Source organism: Etheostoma spectabile, unplaced genomic scaffold (genome assembly GCF_008692095.1).
Source record: "Etheostoma spectabile isolate EspeVRDwgs_2016 unplaced genomic scaffold, UIUC_Espe_1.0 scaffold285, whole genome shotgun sequence".
NCBI lineage: Eukaryota > Metazoa > Chordata > Actinopteri > Perciformes > Percidae > Etheostoma > Etheostoma spectabile.
In genome coordinates this window covers 1,212,873-1,236,008 of record NW_022605579.1, presented here as the reverse complement: position 1 = coordinate 1,236,008, position 23,136 = coordinate 1,212,873, and the positions used below count along the sequence as shown (strand labels likewise).

General features: G+C 41.4%; 1 protein-coding gene across 1 annotated transcript in view; it reads right to left on the bottom strand.

The window, feature by feature from the left end:
• LOC116686020 (CD81 antigen) overlaps window positions 1–17,413 on the bottom strand; it is a 34,150-nt gene extending 16,737 nt beyond the window's left edge. The window contains exons 1-2 of the mRNA XM_032510938.1: window positions 17,154–17,413; window positions 4,415–4,529 (exon numbers count right to left, since the gene is read on the bottom strand). Coding sequence (XP_032366829.1) covers window positions 4,415–4,529; window positions 17,154–17,219 — 181 coding nt within the window. The 5' untranslated portion in view covers window positions 17,220–17,413. The remainder of the gene's footprint in view (window positions 1–4,414; window positions 4,530–17,153) is intronic.
• Window positions 17,414–23,136: the final 5,723 nt, after the last annotated feature.

Below are 23,136 nucleotides of genomic sequence, written 5' to 3'. Positions count from 1 at the left end.
GGGGGGGGGGGGCAGCAAGCTTTTAACAGAGTCATATGATGAGCGTTGTGTCATCTGTTAGTCCTGGTCACATGCCGCGGGTGATATTGGCGAGGTGGCGGGGCTTCTCCATCGTTAACACCGTTCACACCGCTTTACTATTCTCACGCCCAGGTAGCTGAGGGCCATACACGCCCCGTACTGTACTGTATGTGTGAGTGTGTGAAACAATGCTATGATTGACTGGACTCTGACACAATAAGTGGATTAATTTAAGGATTCTAATCAAAGGACTTGCTGCTTTCCTCTGTTTTATATCACAGAAAACCTTCTTTGGGCTTTGAACTGTTGGTCGCACAAACCAAGCAATTTGAAGACATATTCTGACATTCTGTCCTCTTCTCTGTTTTTTTGACAAGCTGTAGACTAAGCGATTAATTGAATAAGCACACATTTGCTAGATCATTTGATAATCAAAGAAAATTGTTAGTTGCAACCCTATTGTTCAGTTCACAAGGATCAATATTATTAAAAACTATTTGATTTGTGATACTGAACTTTGTGGATCAGAACAAGCGATCATAACGTAAATGGCAAACAAAGCTCTCTTGAAACTAGCAGTTATTTCAGTGCCTGGTCCAGGATGGCTGCCCACTTTCCACCACACATGGCTCAAAAAAAAACCTTTAAAAAAAAACAAAGGTACAGAGGATGGAAAATCATGAACGTAATGTGTTGCGTATGCAGGTTGTTTGTTCTTCTACCTAAATTTCATTATCTTTATCTCCTGGTTCAGACGCTGGGTTTTAGGCCCATTGATCCCAGGGGAAAAACGAGAACACTAACAGTGTTGACAGAAAGGGACTTTTCGACCTCTGTGAAGGACTATTATAGGTGAAACTTGCAATGCAACAAAACTAAAACATTACTAAAAGTTAATATTTTCTTCACGTTCACCACTTGGGAGGCTGTCATTGTTATGCTTAATAATACATTTTTTTTTAAATCCAATCTCGTACAGTTATGGACCGTCACCACCAAATGCACAGTAAAGCCCAGATTTCCAGTTCAAAAATCGGTTTTAGTTTCACAGAGGAGAAAAGTCTGCGTACATTTCATCTGCTCTGTCGTGCTCACATTAAAACAGAAATGGTATAATTAGTGGTCACAATTCTTTACTGTCATGCAGGGGGTTTTCCTGCATAGAGGACTTTTTGGCACCCCCCCAAAGAGGTTTTAGCCAACCTCATAGAAAAATCACAAACAACTACTGAAAAAGCAGAGCATAAATTCGAATGTAAGAACTAATCTCAGTTTTATCTTCTGAGTCAGGCTGTATACCGGACTCTCCTGGGGATTTATTTAAATATATATATATTTTTTTTAAATAACCCAATGTTATTTGAGTTTTATTATTTACTCAAGTATAGTATACACTTTTGTTTATCAAATTGTCAGAAATAACAGGCAAATGTATACATTTCTATCAAATAAGGGAACAGACTTACTGCCTTAACTGTACACGGACATAAATGTGTATGACAATGATTTACAAAAAGGTTTTATAAAAGCCACCTAGTATCTTTAATTTATTAATAATGACTATAACATTCATCTTAATGGTCCACTTATTCTGGCCATCAATAGTTAATGTGGACCGATCACATATATCACCTACTAAAAGTTATTGAATCACATCATAGAAAGGGATGTGACTGATAATGTAATGTATTGTATGTATGTAACATTCGAAAAGCAGCAAGGCAGCCAACACTGGGTGCGGCTGGACCCTTTCTTTAAGGTTTAGTTAAACAGTAAGCAGTAGAGTTAACCGATCATTAACCAATATACTCTGCGTTCTGTGGATAGCTGCGGACTTGTACCTGTCGCGCAGCAACAATGTTCTGTGCATTGTCGTGGACACATACATAGCCAGTGTCCTGGAACTCTTTTGACAGCTTAGATAGGAAAAGGAAGAAGGAGGGGGAATTGCCGCAGATCAGATTAGAACTAGAGATGTAACGCCTCCAATACTGCCTAAAACACTGGGATTGGTATCGGGAAGTACTGGAGTTTATTATGATATAGTTCAGGTTTCGGAATCGGGAAGCAAAAAAAGGTGTCGGACCATCTCTAATTAGAACCCTGGGCCTCTACGTCGAAAAATAAAACCTCTACATATGGGCGCGCGCTCTAGCAACTGATCAACCGGGGCACACCAGTCCTGGAATTTTAACGCTTGTGATCAGTGGTGTGCATTTCCGAGTCTGTCTCTACCGCATCACCCTGCAAGGTTGTAGGCTGCGAGACTGCCTGGAATACTCTATGTGTAGTATTACCGATTTAACAAGCCAGTCCTCATCGATACAGAGCCATGTGTCTCATAGCTCTCTGTCGTGAGAGCCGTCCAGTGGAGAGCCATGAGCAGAAAAAAGGAGCAGCTTAAAACGCAACTTGGTTGTGCAAAGTTAGCACTAGCAACCAGAGTTGTAGTCGAGTCTCCAACTGTTGAATCTGGGTCCAAGTCTGAGTCACCAAAGAAGAATCTGAGTCGAGTCTTGAGTCTCCAGTGTTTGAGTCCAAGTCTGCCTACATTTCTCCACTCTGGCCCCTTTAAAGAGCTGATATACTGTTCTAATAAAAGAGGGTCTACATTAAACAAAAGTGACACCACTGTCACGATTGCAAAGGGAGTTTATTTACTGACTTTAATCTTCTAAACAGCATTTAGCGGCGCTCTTTTTGGCATTGGATGTAAATTATGTGTAGGCGAACTTTACGATCCGGGGCGCATCTCTTTTGCATTTTCCAAATATGAACACTTAGTAGAGAGCCTGCAAATCATGCACTACAGTTGCATATATCAATATCAATTCCTTTGTTGAGAGAGAAGTGAAAGTAAGAGCGAGAATGCAGCGTTAAGTGAGTGATGTCAGTGAGTGTGTTCAAGCAAGGAGAGGGAGCGGTAGCGGTGTCTGACTGAGAAGCGCATGTGTGGCTGTGAGGAGAAAGCGAGAGAAAAAAAGAGATCCCAAAGATGATGTGTGAGTTAACAGTTAATAATAAACAACAAGCTTCTCAAGACATGGTGGCTTCATCTTTTTAATACTACCACTGCCCGGTGTGAGTCTAATGGCGATGCGAGTTGCGCATGCGTCACTTTGCAACAAGTAGCTTACAAGATGCTAACCAGAGACTTCTGTATTGTCAATACAGTAAAAATGGACCCACTTAAAGTTTGTTCTCGGCTAGCTACAATTTAGCAATCAAACACAACAAAGGCTGTCAATTGAATGGCGTTTTGAGCTAACGTTAGAAATCAAACAATCTGCACTCGACCAGAGCTGGACTGACTCGACTCATCGGGTATGACACGTTGTGCCATAAACTGTTTAAAACTGAGCATGCACATCACATCTGCACTTGACTCACATCGGGCAGTGACAATACTGTTGAAGTAAAGGGTGTTACCCCCCAAAAGAACATCAGCCCTGGAGGGAACGTCTCCCGAAGAGTCTTGGAGCCCGAAACAGAAAAAGCGTGACATCTTATACCCAATTTTTCAACCCATTTAGTCATTGAGTCCAAGTACAAGTCATCGACGCGATTCCATGTCAAGTCACGAGACCTGAGGATAGAGACTCTAGTCGGACTCCAGTACTCCAGCACTGCTAGCAACTAAACTACAGTTCAGCTAGATTATCATACAAAAAAAGTTTTTTTAACTGTTTAACTGATTAAATCGGTCAAAAATATTATTGTCGCTTAACGGTTAAAATGTAATCATTAACATCCCTAAGTTGATTTGGCTTTGGCATTCATGGTGATCGAATAACCTGCCAGAATATATTAAATGTAAACTTGCATTTTGAAATGTAGGCCAACATCACATGCTGTGATCTGAACGACATAATATGGATGAGTACGTATTTTGTAGGATTTTAAACATGGCCCCATATGTTTTACCCTGTCAGTAAAATAGAATAAATAGAATATGATGTTTGTACAATAAGAGTTTTTATTTTCAGACGGTTTCCATGCAGCTTTTCTCTTCTTTTTTTCTAACAGACTGGACAGAATTTAGGGCTTTCCTTTAATCCATTAAAAAAAATGGGTCTAATGAGAATAATTAAAAGACTAAATAACAAAAGGAGAGCATTTCCATTTGAATAACTGGGTAACGTGTAAGTGGGCCTGGTTCGTGGACAAAGAGCAGTGCCGTCATGTGGAAATAATGCAAATGAGCAGAAACTTTGAGCGTGATTCAGTTGTGAACTAGGTTGAGTGTGGCAACAGAGGCGTTTTTATGCCACAAGCCTCTCTATTACTGAGCTGTGTCCACAGGATTGAGCAAGAGATCTCTCATGAGACAAAGTCACAGTGTGAAGGCGGGGACAGAGGCAGAGAGTAGAGATGGTACAGATGAGATACGTACTGATGTAGAAGGTGCTGGGGGCATGGGCGCCATCAAATTCCAGCTCCAGCAGGTTGCTGGTCTTGGGGTCGTGTCTCAACCATAGGGCCACGCCCAGGATAACACCTCCTGCAAGCTGCAACACACAACACAACACGTCCTTCAGTTCAGTATAGGGCTGAGTTACCTATGGCGTTTTCTCCACTGCATGGTACCTACTCGACTCGCCTCTACTCGCCTTTTTTGGTTTTCCATTACAAAAAAAGTCCCTGGTACCTGCTAACAGGTACATTTTAGTACCACCTCGGTCGAGGTTCCAAGCGAGCTGAGGCGATATCACAAGGTGACGTGAAAACAAGCAGACTGCTGATTGGTCAGAGAGAATTGTCACAAATCAATGTGTCATCATTGCTAGTGACCGACGGGGGGAGGGGGGGTCCTTAACAACCTGTTAACCTGTTGTCTTTAAATGGTTCAGCTAGTGTTTTTTTTTTGCTGCCTCCAGCTTTGTTTGAAACTAAATTTGTCTTCTGGCTGTGGCAATAGCCGCATGCCGAGAATCAAACGCAACACACCTTCGACGTTCTCTGTGTGTGTCGTGTTAGGTCTCCTGCTATGACGACCAGCCACGCTCGCTTCACACATAAGGCGGTACTAATCTGCAATGGAAAAAGTAGGACGGGGCACTGTGGCCGAGTCTAGCCAAATCAAGGCGAGCAGGTACCATTAATGGAAAAAGGCCATTATATGTTGTATATGCAGCACACCAGGGGTGCCAGTGGAACGGACTGGAGGGAACTGTGCATTAGAGGGTGTTCGGAGTGAAGGTGTCTATGTTTACTGTATGTGTATTTGTGATTGTGAAAACTGTTTTTCCTATTGGACAATAAAGACTAGATAGATAGATAGATAGATGGATAGATCATCTATCCATCCATCTATCAATTAATGGAATTCTGATAGCGATTTCGGCCCCTAATGATCACAACCACAATGTAATTGAGAAAAACGGTTATTTTGCCCATTACTTTTTGCAAGAAAATTCTTAATTTGTCTTGTGTTCTGAACGAAAAAAGGGAAAAGTATAAAGGCAAATGTTACAGTTCAAGGTGTTTTCACTGTTTCACTTTTTTTTTTTAAAGTTAATAAATTATCATGATTTTCCCCATAATCGAGCAGCCCTTGTTTAGTACATTGCACTGGCTGCGCTTTTTTATATGTTTTTCTCATTTTCACAAGCAATAGGAAACAAAAGTCCTGAGCCAGATCCACACTCAGGAGATCAGTTTTATGATGCGTGTCATCACAACACTGTCGCTGCGGGACACTGTAAACATCCATTGGTTTATGTTTTCATTTTTTTTCTTACACTACAGAAGCAGAACTAGCTGCTACAAGTCATAGCAGACAGCCTTGGCCTCAATGGGGGAAAAAAAAACTTTCATTGACGTAAATGTTTGGAAAATATGTTCATGCACTCTCTTGTAGAAAGTAGGACAGAGACAGAGATCACTCTCATGTCTGTATGCTTAACATGAACGTGCTGTTAGCAGCTAGCTAAGCTAGCTAAGCAAGACTGGAAACTGGGGTGAACAGCAAGTCTTAGTAAGCATCTATCTTACTCTTAATCTCAGTCTCTGGAAATAAGTAAACAGCTTTATTTCCCAAAATGTGAGACGGTTTCATTGACTTCATAAAAGATTAGCAGGTTTATTAGAACATAAAACCTTAGAGACACTTAGTAAGAAAAAAACAGCAGAAATTTAAGGAGCAAGGCTTTGTTCAGGTCATCATTGAACATTAAAAGACAAAACACCCCAGCTCAGTAAACGACAATGGTAAACTAGAAAATTCATTATTGATTTGCAATCAACTTAGGATGTGTCAGCAGTATTTCCCACAGGATTCTATGAGACTGTGATGGGTGGAAATCAGACCCTTGAGCAGGGACTAGAGCTGCAGCTATTGATTCTTTGAGTAATCGAGTATTCTACCGATTATTCCATTGATTAATCGAGTAATCAGATAAGAAATACTTAAAATAACTAGTAAACAGCAGCAGTAAATATATTTCTTATTGTTGTATACTTAAAAAAGGAAACCTGTCTAGAGATATATATATATACACACACACACACACACACACACACACACACAAAATGTTTTCTTTAGAAAAAGCTAAATTTTTTATAGCCAAATTGCAAGACCCTTAAAAAAATGTTTTAGTGGCCCAGCACTGAATATGCAAAAGAGCTGTTCACAAATGTGACGGTTCAAAGCTTACCAGCCATCCATCCATTCAACTACAATGTTCAGGGGGCCACCTTTTCAGAAGCCTAATACTGAATGAGGAGAAAGAATACAGAATACATACAGCATGGTGACGTTATTCACGTGCATATTAAGTAGCCATGCAGGGGGGAGGGGCAAATTTGTCTCCAGCATCCAAAGATTACCACCAAACTAATACACAGTTAGACTACAAACCGACAGCTTTTGTTTTACAGTGTTTGTAAAACATCACTATTTGCAGAATTGCATGCTGTAGTTTGTGTAAAACAGTGCGCGGGACGATAGATGTGGGGATCACCAGACGCCTCCCGATACGATATATCATCACAATTCTTACCACAACCCGATATAATTGCAAATTTAAACATATTGCCATATTCTGCAAAATAATGCAATTTTTAACTTTTTTTCCAACTTCTAATTTTTCCCAATTTAAAATGATGTCCCCAAAAGGAAACTTTGCCAACATCTGTTTTATGTAAAAAGGTACATTTCTCTGTTTGTTCATCTCACTTCAATGTTATTGTTTCAAAATGGGATTGTCAAGCAGACAAACTGACCAACACATATATAATAAAAGACCCATACTTGGCGCCTGTGTATCATTACAGTATTGACACTGAAAATATCGCGATACGATGCTGTATTGATTCCCCCCCCACCCCTAGTGGACGAGAGCAGCAGACGATGATGTTACCTCGTGTCGTGGAGGAGTACGCTGGATGTTTTCTACTGAGATGACGTAGCAGCATGTTTGCAACTTAAAATGATCCCAAACTTTCTGTCATTTTCTCTCACCTGACTCTTCTCTTAGACCCCTCACTATTTTCGCTGTCTCCCTTCATTTGTAATCTGCGCTGTCAGCCTTGTGTCCACAGAAGCGGCAGCCTGTGCGCTAGTAATAATCCTCCGTGCGGAAACACAGTGAGCCGTACACCGTTAGTTACACTGATTTAAAAAAGGCTTTGAGGCAAAGATTTTTGCTTTGAGGATTTTTTGTAATCAAATTATTCGAGTTATTCGAGGAATTGTCTCAGCCCCAGCAGTTTAAAGGCATCAATCTGGTGCACTTTGAGAAGAACTCTCTGCTCATGTAAACAATGTTGACAACTAAAGTACTGAGCACAGCGCAAGAGGACAGGAAGAGACCCGTGCTGTAGGCAGAAGAGCATAAACTGCTATTACTCTGAGCAGCAGGCAAGGGAATGAACAACAATTCATGTTTTTCATCTTTTCCCTGATGCTCTAAATGGCAGCGTTTAGAAATAAAGTCGTTAAGATGGTCTGGAAAGTTGCTAGATGTAGAGCTGGGCAATATATCGATATTATGTCGATAACGTGATATGAGACTAGATATCGTGTTGGATTTTGAATATCGTATTATAGCATAAGTGTTTTAAAGGCAGTATTAGAGTAAAGTGATGTCATTTTCTGATCTTTCCAGGCTGCTTTAACTGTGAGTCATTTTTTCTGCATTACTGATGATTATGTACCAAAAATCTCACTGTGTGAATATTTTGTGAAAGCACCGATAGTCAACACTACAATATCGTTGCAGTATCGATATTGAGGTATTTGGTCAAAAATATTGTGATATTTGATTTTCTCCACTTCACCCACCCCTAGCTGTCGCAAAAAAGTGGCCAAATTGGTAGCCTGGCATTATTTACTTTATTTATTTATTTAACCTTTATTTAACCAGGAAGTCCCTTGAGATTGATCTCTCTTTTTCGAGGGAGACCTGGCCAAAAAAAAGCTCTAGGTTGTTTGCATTAATTTAAACCAACCACAATCGTCTTAGCCGGTGCTAAGCTTCGGATGCAACATCAGCGCCTCTGCAAAAACAGTCTTAGGAAGGAACTTGTGTTGGTGGAACATTTGCACCCCGCCAAAGAAAACACTCCATACAATATTACATGAAGTTAACTGTTCACACAATACAGTAATGTGAGCTATTTCAATTAGCTGGATACATGGTTAAACCTGATTTGCTCTTACCAGTGTATTGTTAACTAACTAACTTTGTTAATATTAATCAAGGTTTGAATGTAAGAGAGTAAATGGTATACACATATTCTTTGTAAATCTTTAAAATCATGCCCCCCCCCACTGGTCTCCGTCCAGAGCAACGGGTTCTGTTGGTTCATTTCTTTAACTGTATGTGGTATGTACACGGAAAAAATATATATATGCACGCACATATATACACACACACACACACACACACGAGTGATATCAATCCTCTCATCTAAATCTCTCTGCAAGACCGCAACGTGTATTCACCAAAATGTTGAAATAATGTTATTAAAGGATTGTTGTAGTAAGGATATTTTGAGTCTATTGGCGGTTTTCCACTGCGTGGTATCTACTCGACTCGCCACGGCTCTACTCGCTTTTTTTTGAGTTTTCCATTACAAAAAAATCCCTGGGACCCGCTACCAGTACTTTTTTAGTACTACCTCAGTCGAGGTTCCAAGCGACCGAGGCGATACCAAAGGTGACGTGGTTACCTGCAGACTGCTGGTTGGTCGGAGAGAATCGTCACTCATGACCGCGGTTGTTAGCAAACCAGAATGCGGATGTGTGGTCCAGACAAACGAACATTTAAAACAAATCTAGCCGGACACCGACAGATTATCCACTCTCTGCACTATTCTCACTTTTCAACTGTTCGGGCTACTAGCGGCTTCATGTCGTTTCCATATTGCACACTGTTACTTTAAAAAACAAGACAAATATAATAATATATATATAATAACAAAAGTTTTTATTTAGCTTTTCAAGTAGCGCATCAAACCCTCCCGTACGCCCGGTCTTCTTCCTCTGCACCCTGTGACAGTGTCCCCCCTGGCTCTGCTGTCCCAGATGCATCCATCCAGTCGTTGTCTAAGACTGTCCGACTCTCATACAGATTATACAAGCCCAGTAGTCAGAACCAGAGGTTTCACCGTCGGACATCGCCCACCAGACGTTCTGCGGCGGCGATTTTACAAAGCGTGAATGCTCTGAAACACAAACAGTCCACATCAGTCATGTTGGGTGCGTAATCATGTTGCTAAAGTTCATGGACTTTATATAGCGTATAGTAAATACTGACTGCGACGCTGAACACATGCAGATGTATCTAACGTTACCAGGAAACTTAACTTACCCTGTTGTGTCGGCGAACAACCTCATGTCGACGTCTCAACTCCGTCAGAATTCCCAAACTCCTGTTTTTTTAGCGGTGATTTTTGTTGCTTCTTCAGCTCTTTTGAAACAAAACATTTCTTCTGGCCGCGGCGAGTAGCCGACGTGCTGTTGTGAGTCGCGCTGAAAATTACGTCATAACGCGTTGCTATAGTACCACCACCTCAGGCTTTACGCAATCTGCAATGGAAAACGAACATAGAATGGGCCGAGGCGAGCCGAGCCGTGCCGAGGCGAGCCGTTACCAGCAGTGGAAAAACGCCATATATTTGAGGCAACCAGGAAAACACAGCAACAAACCTCTGTGAGACCCTTTGTTTAATTTGTTTTTGTACTTCCTCCTCTCACCAATGTCCTTGGGGAAACCCCGCACATACTGCAATGTGTAACTTTGTTGTTGTATTGTGCCGGAGCCTTTCTGTTCGGCCTGAGACAAAGAAATCCTAAATAAAACCAGAGTTAGCATATACCTCACACAGCAGCGGCAAAACACAACACTGGCGGGCACAACAGACTCAACATGGGGGGGTTCGGCTATTTTATAAATCTTATACTTCCATGTATCCAAAATAGTCATCATGGCCAACGAGAATATCTAAACTAAAGCTAACACAAGTTTCTGTGAATAGATGTGAACTAAAACAGGCCCTCCCTCCCCATCCTCCTCCTCGCTTAGTGAGGTCCATTCCAGAGCCGAGGCCAGCTGCTGCCTAGCAACCAGATCAACACCATAACTGGCATGAGTGCAGAAATTCAACACACACCACACACACACACACACACACACACACACACCACACACACCACACACACCCACACACACACACACACCACACACACACACACACACACACACACACACACACACACACACACACACACACACACACACAACACACACACACACACACACAACACACACACACACACACACACACACACACACACACACACACACACACACACACACACACACACACACACACACACACACACACACACACACACACACACACACACACTAACTTTAAGTGAACTCCCCGCCTCCCAGCCAGTGAATTACCACTGGCTCATCACTGGAATGCAAAAAGGTTTAACCAGATTTAAGCTGATTTCTGAAAGGCTTTCATTTACAGTATTTATGTAAATGATGAGTCAGAGGGAGAACCCAGACAGAACATAGTTAAAATCCATGATTTGTGAGTCTGAGATGTGACCGAGGCTGGAACAGCCCAGCTACGACGACTGGTATCTGAGGTCCTGGACAGTCCTGGCCCCAGGTCAGCTACAGACTAAAGGACACGAGACACGAGGTGTGACTCACACACATCATCACCGCTGTTTTTTTGGGAGAAAGTAATAAACTAGTAAATCAAAAATCCACGGGGCGGTCTTTGAGCTATAAATATGGTATGTGGGATGTTTGAGATAGAGGGACCGGCAGCTTTTCCAAAAGATCAACCACAACTTTGGTTCAGGCTTAATCTGAGTCAGGGTCAGGAAAAACCCAGATTATGTTTTGAAAGAAAAATCTTAATGTGTCTTGAGTTCCGTATGAAAAAAAAAGTTTAAACTGTAAAAGTATTAAGGGAAATTTCACAGTTGAAGGTGTTTTCCCTGTTGATTTGTTCACAGCAGACATTTTGGCAATATAGAGGCAACATAGAGGAAACACTGTATGACCTACACTAGAACTTGTCTTAGGTAGCTATCACAGGCCACCTGTTGCTAATTAAGCCACTGCATTTGTTGTCACACATGGGCCAGCATCATGATGTTTCTTACAGCCTGCTGCTGTCACCATTCAGGGCATAGCTGCTGGTAACTAACAGCGGAGGCGCATCAGGCTCATTCTGAGCTAAACCCTAAGACTAATATTAAGAAAGTTTAAATGTTCTGCAACCCAGGAAAAGGTCAGCGCAGCTGTAACTGAATCCCACATCTAACGACTCTCAACAACTCAAACTCAGAAATTGCTTCAAATAACATCTAAAGTGAGATCCGCACAGCTGAAGTGCCAGTGTCTATTTCTGCCTGTTGCTCACAGTACAGGGGTTGCAGAATGCTGGGCATGCTGGAGGACCGGGAGTGGGGGGTTGGGGTGTGGTCTGCAGTTCCCAGAAGCCTCCTATACCACCACACAGAGGCTTCCCTCCCCCCTTACTCCCACCCATGTAGCCTCTTAACCCTCTCAGTGTCCAGTGTGATTTATGGAAACAGAAGGTCTCCTTTTTTAAAAAGGCAGCCTCGGCGGCCGGCTGCTCAATGACCGCACATTGCAGTCAAAGTGTTTCTTCACGTCAACTGGACTCGTCCGCTCTTAAAGATCCTTTCACAGGGCTCTTTAGAGCAGCCAATAAAGCTAAAAGGGTTAAAGTGGAATATGTGTTAAAAAGAAAGGCGGCGCTAAAGAGATGCTGTAATGCATGTGCAATCACAAACCAGGGGCCCTCATCGCTCACACTGGCAGGAGGTGGTGGTGGGAGTGAGGGGAGTGGAAGGATGATTGGTTCCTGTCAGTAAACATCTTCACGCCATCAGCGACCGGGGTGTGGCCTGGGGAGGGGTGGCTGAGACACAACATGAGAAAGCCCCGTCTTCTCCACGCAGCCACAGAAACAGATTACTTACTATAGTGACAATTGAATTTATGTAGTGTGGTATGAAAAGTACATGGAGCTTGATTTTACTTAGGGGCGGGCAAAGGCTAGACAATAGAACACTAGGAACAAAAAAATTAACTATGAAGGTAGCAAACAAAGCCTGGGACCATAAACTGTAAAAAAAAAAATAAGAATAAATAAAATAAAATAAAATGTCCTGTCAAAATACAACCACCAGACCAATCCTGAGTCAATCACAGCAGTCAATCATGATGTTTCAGCCCGTTTATTTATGGCATCAGATAACTACTAAAAAACAAACCTATCAGAAAAATTAACACTATTTGTACTATATGAAAAATGTACAGTATGTCACGTGTCCTTAAATTTGTTTGGTTTTGGCATTTGTCCCATGCACTAACATGGAGGGAGCAGGATTGATGACCTTTCGTGCAGCCAGCCACCAGAGGGTATCCAGAGATTTTGGCTTCACTTACAGTCTATGACTCAACCTGCCGTTTGGAACTGGAACATCCGGAAATCCCACTCCCCCGTTCAGATGTCCAATCAAACTTCACATTGTTGAAGTGCGTTTCAGTGGCTCTCTGAGAGCCTCGCAAACCATCTCTGGGGTTCTGCAGAAGCTTTGCGCAGAAGTATAAATTAGGCACAAGGACACTCATTTTATTAACCCAAACTAGCACATTGGATTTACACGAGATCTTGTCTGAAAGGCAGTCCCTCCAGGATTTCCCAATGTTGCGATCGCACCAATTTGTGCAGATTCAACCAATCACCGCAACTTTGGTGCGACCCGCAATTTTGACCAATCACTGCAACTTTTTCCGCAAATTTGACCAATAACAGGAGATTCCCACGACTTCAACCAATCCCAGCAGTCCCACATGCCAGACTTTGTATCAGTATGTGACTCTGAGAGCCGATGGCCAAGCGGGAGTGAGAAGGGGTTGACGTCACACGTACGTCGCCAAATTCATTTCCTTGTTTCTGATATGAAGACGAGACGCGCGTGACACGAATATCTCACATTCAACAACAAAAAGTAAACACTGAAGACATGTCAAACTGTCCTGCCAACCTGGTTACATTTTAACATCAATGTACAATGGAACTATACAAAAAAAATAAAATAAATCGCAACAAAAAAAACATTTTTGGCCGCAACAATCTCAAAAAAAGGCTGCGAAATCCTGGAGGGACTGTAAAGGGTTATAACACCATAACATAAATAAATGGTACGAGCTTGTAACAATTTACACATGATACTGACTAGGACTGCACCATATGAGGAAAATATGTTTTGATGTTGTTATTGCAATAACAATATTACTTGCGATAAACAAACAGATATTTAAGTGTTCCCAGTTCTGCCTTCTGCAGCTTGCAGTATTCTGCTAAAACACAACAAAGTGCTTGATGAATTTAAAACAAGTGAATGATGAATACTGAATGAATGAATCATTCCCAACATTCTTTCTTTGAGCAAACTGATTCAATTGAATATAAAAGGCACCCGTGACCTATAAAAAAAGAAAGACAGTTACATTTCAAAGTGCAGTTTTCTGTTGATACTTTCGTTCAACCAACACAAAAAAACTCTGATTGTCTGTTGCAATGTGTTTATTGCAACAGTTGATAGAGCGATGACGATAGAAGTACGATATATTGTGCAGCCCTAGTTCTGACACGCTTTCATATTGAAAATTAAGGAAATAAGTCAAGAATTAGTCAAAATAATCAAAAGCAAAGTGTGTCTTTGAAAGGGCTATTTTCTTCCCGCGTACACAGTGGACACTGTACCTAAACGCATGTTGTGTAGACACAGACGGGGCGCTGAAGCTGCTGTGACTTTCTGTCTGTTATCTGTTAGATAGTGTTAGCACTGTGGCTTAATTATTAACTCTCTGGTCCCTGAATAGTTAGACTGAGGAAAAAAGTGCAGCAGTGGGAAATAAAGAGCCTGTGGCTAACCTTTCAACACCCGCACTTTAGTTGCCATTCATTATTGACAATGGCAATCAGAGGTGGACCATCATCGAGTTATTCTCAGCATTTCCTGTTGGGTTTCCTGGGCTTAAACTGTAGGCGAGGTGTGAGTTCACCAACACCAATATGACATCATCACAGCGGTCCATATTGTTCCAGCTACAGGTTTAAAACGCATCACATCTCAACTGACATTTTTTCATATATATTTAGCTGAACTTTGCTAATGGATTAATCGTTACTGCTGTATAATCAAGCAAAAATGGCAAAATGCGATTTGCCTTTTTTTCTATGTCGTGTTATTGTGTTGAATTTAATAGCTTTGGGTTTTTGACTATAGGTTGGTCAAAACAAGACATTTAATTAAGTGACCGTGGGCTATCAGAACGTGTGACTTATCCCATTTTGGGTGAATTTCATAGACTGATGATTATTCATGGAAAAAATCGTTGAAAAAGAATCTTAAATGAAAATAGGGATGTCCCGATCACAGTATCAGATCAGGAGCAGAAGCAGATTTTGCCGTTTTTTAAATGATCGGGCATTGGCATTTACCCTGACTATCTTACACCAATCATTTCAAACCCAAAAAACTCAAGTGAAGATAATTAACTGTTCAATTTAAGTTTAGTTTTCCTTGTCCAGTGGGTAACTTGAGACCGTTTAGTCTTTGGTTGGGGGTTTGCTTGGATCCTAAAAAGAACTGTTTAGGTATTAAGAGAAAAGACTAATTTGCTTCACTAAGTTAAATGTATTAAGCTCAAGATGTCTTCTAGTTACTTTGTTTACTTAGTTATTTAGTGTGCAGCTCCATTATCTGAGCAAGTATCGGATTGGGACTGGGTATTGACAGATATTCAATATTTGAAAAATAGGATCGGATTGGGGAGTCAAAAAAGCTGAGTGAGACTTTCCTAAATGAAAATGAATTAGTTGTAACGCTAAACCAAATAAATCAATACTGTATTTGACCGTGTCTACTGCTATCTGACATAGAGAAAATGTTATGCATTGTCTAATTGGACAACTGGACTTTCTCAAGAATGCACCAGGGGTTCAAATTGGAACAAATGTTGACTGCAAGATTTTAAAACTCTCAACACAGACATGCTTATTTGCTGATTAAGCTACTTCTAAACTGGGGAACCTGTCATGTCATCCTGTGGTGTTCACTGCACTTACACTACTAACATACTCTCTAATGTGTCTAGATTTTCGCTGCAAAGAGGCTGTAACAGGAAGCGTGAGCTACAGCCAAGTGATAGATGAGTGGGCAACACGCCTGCTTTAATTTAAAAGGTAATATGAAGAGTGCATATTTAAAATGAATGCAATCGATCAACAAAGACATTACAGTTGGCTCTTACAATGAACTTCTATTAACCCTCTATTTCTAGGGTGGTGTGAAATATTGATTGCCATCTCTTTTCCTCCTGGAAATCATGTTTTTTTTCCTCATTCACTGTCATAGGCTTGGAGAAAAATATGGACATGGTTTGTCAGCATTGGAGAAAAAAAACAACTTAATGAATTGCTTTGGAATTTGGTTCAGACATTCATGTTGGTCATCATACTGGTTTTGGTGTTCCTTTGAATTTTTAACTAGCACCACTTTGACATTTTTGGCTTTTAGTCCAACGTCTTTTGACATCTTTTCGATTGCCAATTAGTGCAAAATAAAGTAGTTGCTGTAAAATCCTTTGTCAGAGTACTGGAATTCCTTGATCGTATTTCAGTGTCTCAGCAACAACACCACCACCACACCCACACCGATAAAGCCCCCTGCACCCTTTACAGCGTAGCTTCTCGATTCAAGGCTGCTGAATTTTAAAGAAAGAAAAAAGTACCAGAGAAAATGGGGGTCGAGCGAAGGAACCGTTTCGAGCAGAAACTCTGCAGCAGCTCTAGACAGAGTGAAAACTAGCTAAACACCCAAAAATGTTTCCATTATCCATCACCCAACACATGGCCTTGACTCACCAAATGGAAACCACCATGAGTCCCCCCTCCACACGCACACACACATTAGGCGGAGGACGTAATCCAAACAAAGCCGTTCTCCAAACCCAGGCGAGGCGGTCTCCACAACCGCCCAACATCTATGGCTTCACCGTAGGCTAGCTTTAGAGCTAAAAACTGACACACATATTTTGCCTAGCTATATTATTTGAGCTTTTATCTTTGACCTAAATAAGATTCAAAACGGTTGAACCGTGTGGTTCATGTCACAACAAATTAAAATTATCGAGCTAGCTAAATTGATATTTTGGGGGATACAAAAATACTATTTTCTCCGTTTAATTTTTGTGCTGACTTAAAACCTAGCTAGCTAGCAGGACTCTACCTGGGCGTGTTGTGTTTTAGCTATTTTTCTCACCACCTCGTGGGTGTGTAATAGGCTACGTACATTTACCACACATGCCTTTTTAGCTATTTTTTGGTTACCCTCATTTCGCCATTATCTCCCCTAGTGGCGAAATAGCTGTCGCGTGGTTATTCATGAGGTATAATGGTAAAGGTACCACAGTCGTGAGATGTTATGTGTGCTATTCATAACGGTCTAGCCTAAACAAACCATTACCGCTAACAAGCGAGAGGAGACGGCGCCGCGCACCGAAGTGAACACGCATTGTGTACAATAATTCCAAAAAGTACCATGGCTTGCTTACCCAGAAGATGAAGTTGAAGAAGAAAAGCATGTACTTGATGCATTTGGTGCAGCCTTCGACTCCCATTGTGGTCGGTTAACGTTAGTCAAATGTATTCGGTGCAGAGTTCACGGGACGGCGGTAGCAGGCCAGGTGTCGCGGAGTGTAACGGGGCTGAGTCTCGACTGGGAATCCTGACTACAGTTTGGAGACAGAGGCAACACCCAACTCCTCCCTCCCTCGCGGTCTGTAGACACCCCCCCACCCCCCTGCACACACACACACACACACACACACACGCACACACACACACACACACATACATATAATCCAGTCCCAACACAGTAGACTTCCGTTCAACGCCTCCAAAATAAAAGATCGATTTACCATGCTTCGACATTTTGGGAGGGGTCCTGCTTTGCTTCTGTATGTTAAATGGTTCTTCTCACAACATAGAACCTCCTACTTGAAAAAAAGACTTCTGTTTTACCAGTCAGGCAGATTTGTATAGAAGCCTGTTCCCACCGTGCTGCAGTAAACAGAATGGTTTTATGTGTCGTATTGCATTGGTTTACAATGGCTCAGTTTATGGTAAAACCACTTATGCTGGTCTCCAAACTCAGCTGGCTTACTGCTTTACTTATTTTATTTAGACAGATTTTTTTGCAAATAGATTTTTACATTGAATTTATTTCCTTCACATTATAGTGATACTATGCAAACATGTTGAGTAGGATTCAATCTGTGGGAGATCAGGTCAAAATGGCCCCGAGAGCAGCCCAAAACTAACAGATGGTACCCACATTGGCAATCTGGCTGGTAACAAAACTCTGCTGATTCAAGGGTATTTTACTTTCAGTTTTTACACTAGTTTTACTTTCTATACTACTTAGGGTGCAGATTCTACTCTATTTTCAGTTTAGCTTTCTGAGTTACTGGGCAGTTTGGTGATTTACTCTGACTTCCCGTGAGGAAAATCATGGAAACAATGCATTGGTCTATCTTGATTATTGATACTTGGTCAGCTAGGCCTACAAACTTTGATTAGTTGTTCTGGTTAACTATGTTTGATTGTACAAAGTAACCCAATGCGATGTAAATTGAGATTAATAACGGTAGTATTTGTGAGAAGTAGAAATGTGTTTGTTATAGTCTGTATAATTGGTTAAGTTAATTTCAGATTTCCATTGTGCTGTAGGGTAGGGTCGAGGTAATGTCAGTGGCAGGCTGTAAAAGGCTGCCAGTCTCCATCTGACAGCTGCTGCTGTCAGGACCACCTGCTGCCTGTGATCCTCAGTTTGTTTTGTAATGATCATGTCTTCCATTTTGAGCTAATTGCTGGTGAAATAAACACCTGTTTGGTCTGCTCCAAGTCTCCTGCTGTGAATGTCCAAACCGCTACGTGGCTATTCTAACAGACAGCACATAAAAAGGAAATAGTTTTAAGTGATTGTAAGAATATGAATCTGTATTTATGCAAATAACTACAACCTCCTGTGAGGAAAAACATTTTTCTATCAGTCGGGAAGTTATAATCTCAATTGCAGAAACACATAAACAGACTTCTCAAGAGTTATGATTGTGAGATGAAACTGCAATTTCCATGATGCCAAATTTAAAGTAGAAAGTGAAAAGAGTGGTGTCCTCAACTCCCAAATGATTGAGCTGAGCTCTGAGCTCAGCTGAATTCCACCCCCCCCAACACACACACACACACACACACACACACACACACATGTTCCGTCTCTCTAGTGTACTTTAAGTAACATACTAATATAGTTGTGTGCATATTCAACCCTTTTAAAGATAAGTTTTGCTTTGATTCATGTTTATGTTACATGCCACTGTAGGCCATTGTAATTAGCACCACTTAGCAACTGAGTAGCTGCAGTGTTGGTTTCCACCTGTGAAAAAGCCTGTATGCAATCTTCATCACATTTAACGTGCCTTTTCAACATCAGGAGAGGAGGCTTATTTTTAATAGTTTTTGTATTGACAGTCATTGGCATGTAATTGTATGCGCATAACTTTGGTAGTTGCTTCCTACTTTGATAAATGAGTGGTTGCTTTGCTCCTAGTTGTCAGCTTTACCTGAAGCGGGATCATTTAGGGTGGGTTGCTGGCACTGTTGTGGTCTGATGGCTCTACCTGGTGGCAGCGCCGTGTATAGCAGTAAATCAATCCAGTCAACCAAGGTATTCCCTTACATTAACATTGTTTTTTTAGGGGTCCAAGCCCGAGGATGCGTGCACCGCAGTATCGCAAGGCGATACGCGGTTCACACAGCAGGGCTGTGGAACCCTATTGTTTTCGTACGGTTTCTTCTTCATTATTCTTCTCCGCATAAATGTGGTACTGCAGCCTAAACCGTACATGGTGGCGATGCGCCAATTTCAGGACTGGTCCAAAGTCCGCAAAGACCTCAGCCAAAAAAATTGAACCCTTCCACCACTAGGTGGCGTATACCAGGACAAAACGCGTTTGGCCCTAACTCGCAAACCGTACATCGGAAATTTAAAAACCTTACATCACGCGTTCCCTGGACCCTACTGAATCTCGTGATATAGGCCACGCCCATTTCCGCCTACAGTTTTATGCGTGAAAAATCGCGGATTTATCAAAAACCAACTTTTCTAACTCCTCCGAGACCGTGCAATGAGCTGACGAAACTTGCACATAGCATCTCCAGACAACCTGACAAAAGTTTGCATAAAGATTATTATAGGATAAAATTGCGCGGATTAGCGCAACACATTTGGGTAGCTAGCTATGGAAACATTTTCTTTGCCATATCTCGGCCAAAATAAATGCTATCAAAGCCAAACTTTACAATATTACTTGCTATGACCCCCTGGGGTCTGTACCAAATTGACGAACATTGGCCGCTAGGGGGCGCCACAAATACAAAAAAGTGTTGTTTTTCGAAAAAACTTGGATATCTCGGCCAAAATAAGTGGTATCAACACCAAACTTGGGGTGATTGTTGGCATGCCGCACGGAAGCTCATACATAATTTGGTAACGATGGACCTTAGGGGGCGCTATAATCGAGGTTGTTGGTTTTGTGGACAAAGTCAATGCGTTAAATGGGGAATTTGCAACTGCAATATCTCTGCCACAGTAAATGCATCAAACCCAAACGGTAATGATTGTTTCGCCCACCGCCCGGAGGCTCACTGCAAATTTGGTGTAGACAGGCCCTTAGGGGGCGCTCTAATCAACATAGAACATTTCCGGGTCGCTGGGGGACGACTGGCGCGGGGAGGCTTGGACCCCGTTGAAACTGCGTGCAGTTCTAGTTTTTGTATGTGTTTGTGTCTTCCTTTTAAGAAACCCCACACATAGACACCATTCACAAATTTACATTGTAATATTTCTAACAAATGTGTTCTTCTGTACACTTTGCCAAGCTACTCGTGTTGACATTAAAGTTTTGGGTGGAATTTTGTATTGGACCAGTAACTTCAGAAACTAAGGGTTTTTCTCATTTCTAATTTGTGCCTCCTCTCTTCCTTATCTCCTTCGCCTCCCGTTTCCTGGAATTCGTTCTAAGCGCACCATCTTGGAGGATGTTCAATTCCTAAAATGCAAAAGCGCCCGGAATATACAAGCCATGGCAACTGTGACACACGTATAATTAATCGATGATTAAGGGACGATCCGAAGCACCAAAGTGTCATTTTGTTAAATGCTTACTGCCTCGACTCCTCTTCCTCGTGTCTCTTCCTCGCTTCCTCTGCTCCCATCTCAGGGGGAGGGTCTAGGATGCGAGGAGAGGAGGAGAGGAGGTGAGGAAAGGAATCGAGGATGTACAAAGCGAGTAATGAGAAGAGGGGCCTGAAAGGACATCTTTTGATGGCTCTCCCGACTTGTTGTGTCTCTAGAGACTAGACTGTCAACTTTGCAGCAAAGGCATAAATCAGTTCACCCTTTTCTAAATCACTGTGGCATACTGATCACCAGCACAAGCACTACAAAATTCTCTAGATTATTGTGTGTGATGCACTCACTATATGTTGATGTTATTGATATTGCAGATTAAAAGGGAATATATGTATCTTTTCTCAACCACAAACCCTCTTGTGACTTGTGGATCCATTCTGGACTATGTTGATGTTAGGGTGCAAAATTAGGGGCTTGTAATACCCAACTTGGAAACCTGTGTGTGTGAATGTGCTTTTGAACTCACAACAACGGTCACACATGTGCTTTAAAGAGCCCTATTATAATAATTTCAGTTTCATATTTGTACTCTTAGGGTCTATTACAATGGACTTATATGCTTGATGTTCAAAATACATATATGTTTCTCGTACTGCCATTTTGAGCTCTCTGCTCGCTGAAACATAGATTAGCTGTGGCAGAAACAACTTTCACCGGACCCTACGCAAGCAGCCTGACGTGCACCTATCCAAAAATACAATTTGCTCGGCCGTGGCTTGGTGGCGTTGCATTTCCCCCCCAACTATTTCCTGGTTCTCCTTCTCTATCACCAAAATGAAATCAAGGAAAGTGTCAGTACGCATGTGAAGATGTTAAACATGATGTACGAGGATTTACAACACTGACAATCTGTTCCACAGTAGGGCCCACCGGAAAAACACATTTAGACGTATCAAGCTGTCAGCTAGCGGTTAGCCGAAAAAGGCTGTTAGCGAAAGTAGCGCCCGCTTCACGGTGGGGCTAACCTTCTCTTAGATACGTCGGTGTTATAGTTGTAGCGGTCAGCCGTTAGTTGTAGGTGTCAGCCATTAGTTGTAGCGGCGGCGTAGTTTGTGCGGTCAGCCGGTAGTTGTAGCGGTCAGCCATGTTGTTGTAGCGGTCAGCCATTAGTTGTAGTGTCAGCCATAGTTGTAGCGGTAGCGTTGTTAGTGTCAGCCATTAGTTGTAGCGGAGCCGTAGTGTAGTGTCAGCCATAGTTGTAGCGGTAGCCGTTAGTTGTGTTGTCAGCCATTAGTTGTAGCGGGCAGCCGTTAGCCTCATGGATGTATTAAGAGAGGTTAGCCACATGGAAGCTACGCTAGTTTTGCTAACAGCTAAAAGGCTTGACATGGTCTTCTAAAGAGTGGGAGGTACTTTACTCTTAATGCCACAACGGGTAGTGTGAGACTTTGTGAATGATCCTGAGTCAGATTGTTTCCAATATCTCACAAGTTTTCAAACGTCAGTATAACGACCCACGTATTTAATTGAAAAATTGTCTGGTTAATTTGGACTAGGGCTCTAATTCCCTTCAATGGAGAGCGAAAAATGCACTTTGTTTTTACTGTTTTTTTCAAGTTTTTATTGTGGATTCCTCCTGAAAGTGATAAAAGTTAATTTGTTTATTGTTGGATTATTATATTTATTTTGATACATGATTTCATATGTTGTACTACTGTTTTAAAAAGCAAACAGAACATCCTTTGCACTGCGTTTACTTTAATTTTTATTTTGTGTTCCTCCTCTAAAATTTTCTTTGTGGGAAATAAAGTATCTATCTATCTATCTATCTATCTGAAAGGACTTTAGTTGTTGTTGGAATGATCAGTTTACATGTGCAGGCTAACAACAGTGTTTTATAAATAGATATTTGAACATGTAACATTATTTTGTGTAAATTGTTAATAATTGAGCAGTGGGGAAATAATGTTAATGGAGAAATTAATTGTTAGATTAATCAAAAAATGAATCAGTCATTTAAAAATAATCGTTTTGGACAGCTCTACATTAGCCCACCAATGTGTTGTACAGAATAAGCTTTTAAATCAAACAAAATCAATTAAAATCCCATTCAAAAACAATTAAAAGTTATCAAAATGCTATCATGTTGTGTCGATTCTGAACCATCTGTGACTTGAAATGTTAATGTTGATCTCTTCATTGCACTCAGCCTCTTTATTGTTTCTGTTTCGAGCATGTATATTTGTGTATATATATTGTGTATATTTGTTTTGGTTGATATGTATGTGTAAGCACAGTGTGAGTAGCGATGCTCAAAGAAAATTCCTCGATGTGTCCTCATA